The sequence below is a fragment of the Bos indicus genome, chromosome 11 (assembly GCF_029378745.1).
Source record: "Bos indicus isolate NIAB-ARS_2022 breed Sahiwal x Tharparkar chromosome 11, NIAB-ARS_B.indTharparkar_mat_pri_1.0, whole genome shotgun sequence".
NCBI classification, from domain to species: Eukaryota; Metazoa; Chordata; class Mammalia; order Artiodactyla; family Bovidae; genus Bos; species Bos indicus.
The window spans coordinates 14,076,423-14,084,126 of record NC_091770.1 but is presented as its reverse complement, the minus strand read 5'-3'; the positions used below and the strand labels follow the sequence as shown (position 1 = coordinate 14,084,126).

At 47.6% G+C, this 7,704-nt stretch overlaps 1 protein-coding gene across 2 annotated transcripts; it reads right to left on the bottom strand.

The window, feature by feature from the left end:
• Positions 1–2,699: 2,699 nt before the first annotated feature.
• FAM136A (family with sequence similarity 136 member A) lies at positions 2,700–7,159 on the bottom strand. 2 transcript variants are annotated; one of them, XM_019969963.2, is made up of 3 exons: positions 7,002–7,159; positions 5,996–6,136; positions 2,700–4,191 (listed from the first exon to the last, which is right to left on the bottom strand). In XM_019969963.2, exons 1-3 carry the CDS (start codon positions 7,125–7,127, stop codon positions 4,003–4,005), a joined length of 456 nt encoding a protein of 151 aa, XP_019825522.2. In that variant the 5' UTR covers positions 7,128–7,159; the 3' UTR covers positions 2,700–4,002. The 2 variants fall into 2 exon arrangements, with proteins under 2 accessions (XP_019825522.2, XP_070654565.1); XM_070798464.1 differs by lacking the exon at positions 7,002–7,159 and adding an exon at positions 6,231–6,733.
• Positions 7,160–7,704: the final 545 nt, after the last annotated feature.

Here is a 7,704-nt window from a genome sequence, read left to right as displayed (position 1 = left end):
TCTTCCCTTTCATCACTTTAAATATATCATGCCGTTCGGCTTGTAGAGTTTCTGTTGAGAAATCAGCTGATAGCCTGATGGGAGTTCCCTTGAATATTGTCATTTTTCCCTTGTTGCTTTTAAATATTTTATTTCTGTCTTTAATTTTTGTCAGTTTACTTACTATGTGTTTCAGTGTGTTCCTCCTTGGGTTTACCCTGCCTGGGACTCTCTGTGCTTCCTGGACTTGGTTGACTATTTCCTTTCCCAGTTAGGGAAGTTTACAGCTATTATCTCTTCGAATATGTCCTCAGGTCCTTTCTCTCTTCTCCTTCTGGGACCCCTATGATGCAGATGTTGATGCATTTAATGTCCCAGAGGCTCTTAGGTTGTCTTCCATTTCTGTTCCTTTTTTTTTCTATATTCTGTTCTGTGGCAGTGATTTCCACCATTCTGTTCTCCATGTCATTTGTCCGTTCTTCTGCCTCAGTTATTCTGCTATTGATTCCTTCTAGCGTATCTCTGTTCTTTAGTTCTTCTAGGTCTTTGGTCAATATTTCTTGCATCTTCTCAATCTTTGCCTCCGTTCTTTTTCCAAGATACTGAATCATCTTCACTATCAGTATTCTGAGTTCTTTTTCTAGAAGGCTGCCTATCTCCACTTCAGTTGTTTTTCTGGGGCTTTATCTTGTCCTTCATCAGTGACATAACTTTCTGCTTGTTCATGCTGATTCAGTTCAGTTCAGTCACTTAGTCATGTCTGACTCTTTGCAACCCCATGGAATGCAGCATGCCAGGCCTCCTTGTCCATCACCAACTCCTGGAATTTACTCAAACTCATGTCCATTGACTTGGTGATGCCATCTAACAGTCTCCTCCTCTGTCATCCCCATCCCCAGATTCGTCTACCTGACTGTTGTCCCTTCTAATTTTCTTATGATGTCAGTCTCCATCATCAATCAGCCCTTCCTTTATATAGTCACAAATATTTCTAGGTCCATTTTTCAATTCTTCATTGTCACAGCAATTCATCTTATTAAACAATAACCAGCCATACAAGCTGTGAAACATCCTTCCAGGAAAAATTTAGCAGTCTACATATATGTGCTACGCCCTGCAAGGAAAATAAAAGATGAATAAGGCTCAGATGCTGCCCTGAGTGGGCTTCACAGGTGGCACTGGTGGTAAAGAACCCACCTGTCAATGCCAGAGACGTAAAAGATGTGGGTTCAATCCCTGGGTTGGGAAGATCCCCTGGAGGAAGGCATGGCAACCCACTCCAGTATTCTTGCCTGGAGAATCCCATGGGCAGAACCTGGCGGGGTCATCCATAGAGTCACAAGGAGTCGGACAGGACTGAAGTGACTGCCCTGAGTATCACATCATCTAGTAGGAGAAATATGATGTATGTCAATAACTGTAATTATATAACCCAGGTGGACCATGGCAATGGCTGAAGAGGCTTGGGGGCAGAATGCTTTGAGACTTAACAGGGGACACACCAATAGATGGAGAAACCAGAGGCTTCATGGGGTGGCATTTGTACTGAATGATGGTGCTAAAGGATGGTATGTTAGTTTCCTACTGCTTCCATAACAAATTACCACAAATTTAGTGTGTTAAAACTACACTTGGTAATGTACAGCGTGGTGACAATAGTTAATCATACTGTACCACATACTGGAGTTGCCAAGAGCACTGTGATCACACAGCTCTGTAAGTCTGTGGCACTGCAGGGTCCTTTGCTTAGTTGCACGGGGTCACAGTTAAGGTGTTGGTGGGGCTGTGTTCCTTTCTGGAGGCTCTTTAAATGCATCTGCTTCCAAGTTTATTCAAGTTGTCAGCTGGATTCAGTTCCTTGTTGTGGCAGGACTGAGGTCCTGATTCCTTGCCGGCTGGAAGCTGGGAGTTTTTGCTCCTAGCAGCCACTCCCATCCCTCCTCACACTTTCCATGTGCCCCATATCCACCCCCCAGCAGTGGGGGTTGAATCCTCTCATGCTTTGGAACTTCTTCTGCCTCATCTCTTCTGACCTCAGCTAGGGAAACTGATTGGATCAGGCCCACTTAGGTAATCCAGGCTCATCAACCCATTTTCAGGTCTGTAACCTAACTAACATCTGCGAAGTCCCTTGTGCCTTGCAAGGGAGTGTATTTACAGGATCCAGGGATTAGGACGAGCACATCTTTGGAGAGCTCTTATCCTGCCTGCCTCTGATGGGTAGAAGTTACATATGCTGGGCCTGGCCAGAGGGCTCTTCAGGCAGAGGAAATGGAAAGGATGAACCTTGGAGGCCAGAGACGACCTGCAAGGAGCCAGCCTTTCTCCTGGGGTGTAACCATGTCTTCTGAACGGTAGGATATGTGTGCGAGCTCTTGGGTCAAGTAACAGCCTCTGAATGAGAACAAGGCAAACACAGACAACTGACGGAGGGGTGTGGGAAGCGCAGGGCCGCCTGCCTAGTTCCACGGTGGAAGCTAGAGACCTGATGTGGATACTGAATTCTTCAGCCTTCCAGTTTGTCTTTTTACATTAACAGACTAACATTCACAGTGCTCGAGTTATGTCCTCAAAGTTCTCATTTATAAGCACCCGGACTAAAACACGTAACTACTTTTCACTCCCTGGGACATCTTAAATTTATTTCACACATTACAAAGAGAAGTATCCTGACAAAGTTATATATTCACTGTCCAGATATAAGGGAAAAAACACAATAGTGGAAGAAAATTAAGTCTTTATTTATTTCGAAAACCAAACCACTAGGAAAATATATCACAGTGTTGAAACAGCAGACAATATTGTCATTTCAAGTAAGTTGGTAAAAAGACAAGGTCCTTATCAAAATGATAAGGGGCCAGAACTGGGGCAAGAACGCATGTAGCCAAGGCCCTGGCAAAAGTGGTATTTGGTGATGGAGGGCGGTCCCTTTATCGCTCTAAAAGGGCCACAGTTCATCCCTGAGTTGCTTACTTTTCCTCCCTCGACTTTTTTTGTTGCCAGGGGATTGTCTCAACAAAGCTCTGTTATTTCAGGAGGCAAAGTAAGCAACACTGGGCTTAGGCTTTCATCCTGTTTCATGACAGATTTTTCCAAAGCCCGTCCTTCACAGCCCTCTTAATTAAGCAGCTAATAGTTCCTCTTTCACTGTTCATTCCTGAATATGAGCATATTATACTGTCAAAATCCCGTTCCCCTCAAGGCTGTGTGTCACTGTAAGATTGTCTGGCTGCTTGGCTGACTCTGCCGCAGGCAGCCTCAGGGCCCGCCACGGCTGCCAGGGAGAGGGAGAGCACCTGCTTCCCTTACCAGTGTGAGGTCTCTTACATTTTTGCAGGGTCTCCCGGCTGAATGATGTAATGTGTGAGAATTTTAAGAAACATACATCCACATCTTGATGGTCAGAAATGAGTACCTGCAGGGACCCTTTCAAAGTTTTTATCCAAACTGCCTCTCCCAACTTTACATTTTAATGTCATGCCCTTGTCTATAAAAGAAAAACAAGCAAAACCAACCCCCGGAAGCCCCCTGCCCCCTTCTACATTAGTGATTGCATGGATTTTATTAGTTTGTGGAAAATGTTGTCGTGATCCTTCTGGTAAACAGCAGGTGGACACCAAATAGAACACCTTTCACACTCCATTAGACCATAAGCTGGTTACGTGAACCTGCCAGCCTCTTGGTATCTGTGCAGTAAGAGGATCTGGTACCTTGGAGGGCCCTGGTTTGGTACAAGGGAGACTCCCTATTGGTAGGAGAAGTACTTGCCGCATGAAATTCAGGCTCACAACAAACCTCCTGTGCTATCTGTGACCCAAATTTTAGCACCGCTCTTTCTCCATTTCACTTTCTAGGATTGAAACACAAAGGAACCAGCATCCAGAGGAAAGAAACACAGGCCTTAGACTTGCTGCCATTCTTAATTTCCTCATTCATCAACTCTCCTTATTAAGGAGACCCAAATCCCCATTCGTCTTTTTAAACTGATTCCTGCCCTCAGCCCTGATGGCCACTAGCAGACAGCTACTTCCCAATGGAAGAGAGAGACTCCTTCATCTTCCTGGTCATGGTTGGGATGAGGTTCATGTGGTCATCCACACACTTGGTCACGCAGGTCTCCAGCTGCCGCTTCACATGAAGCTCCTTACTCCCTGCGTCTATTGAATCTTTGGCCTTGTCATTGCAGTACATGGTGCACCGGGCCAGGCGGTCCTGCGGCAAGAAGGGAAAGGGTAGAGAAGCGGAAAGGCTGACCTTCATTTACCAAGTGCTGATCCTGTGCCACGTTCTATACTACGTGTTTTGGCTTGACGTGTATTATCTTGATCAATTAAAGGGACACTATAGTGGAACTGACCAAGACTGTCCTGATTAAAACAGACGGTGGCACCATGAGGGCCCAGACAAAGCATTCCTAGAAAGCAGCTGAATGACCGAATAAGTTGTAAGAAGTGCCTTCCAGGAAGTAAGAAGGAACTAGAGGCTACTGTTACTCAACTACAGACTTTCAAACACCCTGATTTTATAAGGTCTGGCATCACTACAGAAAAATACTCAATTCAGCAAATATTTATTGAGCTTCTACTAGGTGCTAGGGACCCTATTGTTGGGGAATACAGCGATGAGTAAAACAGATAAAACTCTTTCTTTCACTGAACTGATACTCCAGTGGAGGGAGATGGACAAACAAGTAAGTGAAGACGTTGGGGAAACAGCTGGATATATGAATCTGGATAAGGAGTGAAGCTGGTCTAAAGATATGAATGCAGGAGTTGTCAGTATATAGATATTTGCTATGAGACTACAGAACTAGATTGAGGTCCAAGCATAACCCTGGGCACTCCAATGCTCTTCAGAGATTGGAGAGAGTAAAAAAGACAGTAAATGAGAACAAGAAAGGAGCAGGGGCGGGGCAGGGAGTGACCAGGACAGTGAGCTATCCTATCCTGGTGGCCAAATGAATAAAGATTTTTAAACAAGGGGGAGAGTGATCCACTGTGTCAATGATGCAGGCAGACTGAGTAAGATGAGGAATGAGAAATGACCATTGGATTTAGCCCCATGGAAGGGAGTGGAAAGAGTGGTTCTGGTGCAATGGAAAAGTAAGTCTGATTGCAGGACTGAACAGTGAATGGAAGAGAACGTTGTACAGTAATTCAAGAAGCAAACTTGGAAAGACTTGTAAAATAAAGTGTCAAACACAGAGAAACCCTTTGGAGTTTCATGACCTTGGAGAAGTTATCCTTTTACAGTGCCAGTCATTGTGAAGAATTTTACATAGAATATAAAAATGTTTCACATTGGATATAAATTTGTCCACATGAAAAGAATCCCAGGCTATGAAATACTGATTCAGAAGTGGGCCCTCTTCCACCCAAGTTTCAGGAAAGTATACCCAGAGGAAGGGAGTAAAAGGAAGCTGGGGACACCCTTTGCTGCTCCAGAAAGAAATATGGGGCAGGGCAGGGGGAGAGGAGGCTCTTAGTGACCTCAGAGAGGCTTATGAGTCAGGCATCAATAAGTCAACCAAAATAATGCTTCATGTAAATGACTGCTCTTTAGTGACACAGGAGCTGCCCTCTGGGTACAGTAAGTAGGGGCATCCTGGGTGGGAAAACCCACGAAATGATGGTAGGATCTTGCTCTAATCTGTACCTTTTAAAGACTGGCTTATTCCACTTTCCTGGGGATTCTGCTATTGTAAGAATGAACTAACATATTTTACAAAGCTTCATACAGTACAGTAGACATATATTTGATGTCTATGAAAAAAAAAAGCATAAGGCTCTTGGTCATGAACTCCCTTTTGCATTGTTTCTATGGGAAATTCTTACAGCACTCAACCTCTAGGACCTTTTCCAGAATTTTAAACCCTGTAAAGACTAGCCGGACATAGGACTGTCACAGATGTTAACACAAAAACAAGACACTAAAGCCAAGAATTCTGAACCAACGCTTGTCATCTGCAAAAGAGCAACATCTAGGGCTGGAGTGGTCTGGCTGGGGTATTCCTCACCTGGAACTTCTCCAACTCGCTGGTCACCAGGGCCTGAGCTTGAGCCAGAGGTGCATGGCAGCGCTCAATGCACTGGTGCACTTGCTGCATGGACGCCTGGCTTTCCTCACAACAGGCAGCGCTGCACCGGAACATAAGGCCCTGTGGGGGGAGGGCAGAGACGGGTGAGGCAGGAAAGCCTTCGTGCAGAGATGACCACCACCGAGTGCAGCAGAGGCTAGGGGGCGCGTCGCACCTGCACCTCTCCTTAGAACAGACACCAAGAGCTTAAAACCACGAATGGAAATATTATCCTCGGTGCCTAGCAGAGTGTTTCATTGCCGCTAGCTCACTGACAGTTGTTGAACCGAAGGCTGGATGGACGGGGAGGGTGGTGGAGGATGAGACTGGGCCAAGTTCTGAAAACCAGGTGCCTAAACCACAGGGTTCAGAGGTCAGCGATCTAGTAACCATCCACCAAGGGGCAACTGGTCCACTGACTCCAGGGACACCTTGACAAGCGTGGGATCAACAGCCGCACAACATTCTGGGGATCAAAGCGGAACAGCATATGGCATCGCTGCGTGAGCCGAGTATGACCAGGCCATTGAGGAGGCCGAGCACCGTCTTTCACCTTGGCGGTGCTCTTGGGGCGGGCTCTGGCTGCTCACTTGCGAAGCGGCCGCACAAGACGGGAAGGTGGGGGAGGCTGAAACCTTACTCCAGGGGGCTTCTCAACCCTGGCGAGGGGACACCCCCTACCCCGCCTGGCCTGGGGGGTGGGGGGCGGGCAAACGGCCTTGCGCGTGCCGAGGGCGCTCAGATTTCATTCGCTCAGCCGAAGCCCCAGTTCTAAGAGTGAACAGTGCTTCCAAGGACGCAGCGACGACCCCAGGGACACCCCGACCCGGGTCTGCAGGCTGGGAGGCAGTAGTGAGTAAGGATCCTGAGGCGGCTGCGGCAAGGGGAAGAAAATCCCGCACCGTACTCGCTCCCCCCAACCCCGGGTCGGCTCCCGCCCCGCTACCTGCATCTTCCGGATATTCTCCCTCTCCAGACTCTTCACCATGGAGTCCACCGCCTCCTGCACCCGGAGCTGCTGCAGCTCCGCCATGGCGACTCGCGCGGTTCCCGGCTGCGCCGGCGCCCACATGGCCTCCCGCGCACGGGCCCGCCCCCTCGCCGCCACTTCCCGGGTCACCGCGGCGCGCCCTTCCCCTGCCCACGCCGCCCCCTAGCGTCCGAGAGGAGTAACTGCACTCCTGGCGGCCCGCTCCCGCGGCGCTCCGGGGTCCCGCCCCTGGCGTCCCCGCCCACCCCCCGGGACTCTTTACCAGGTCTGCGCACCTCTGCTAGTGCCAAACAGTTCTTTTTCTCCTTACCTGTCTGGGTCCCTGTTCCCCTCTCTTACTTAAAGTTCTTTAAATTCATTTTTGTTTATTTTTAAGAAACTGAAGTAAGTAATGCTCAAAATTCTCCAAGCCAGGCTTCAACAGTACGTGAACCGTGAACTTCCAGATGTTCAAGCCGGATTTAGAAAAGGCAGAGGAACCAGAGATCAAATTGCCAACATACGCTGGATCATAGAAAAAGCAAGAGAATTTCAGAAAAACATCTATTTCTGCTTTATTGACTTTGCCAAAGCCTTTAACTGTGTGGATCAAAACAAACTGTGGAAAATTCTTAAAGAGATGGGAAATACCAGACCACCTGACCTGCCTCCTGAGAAA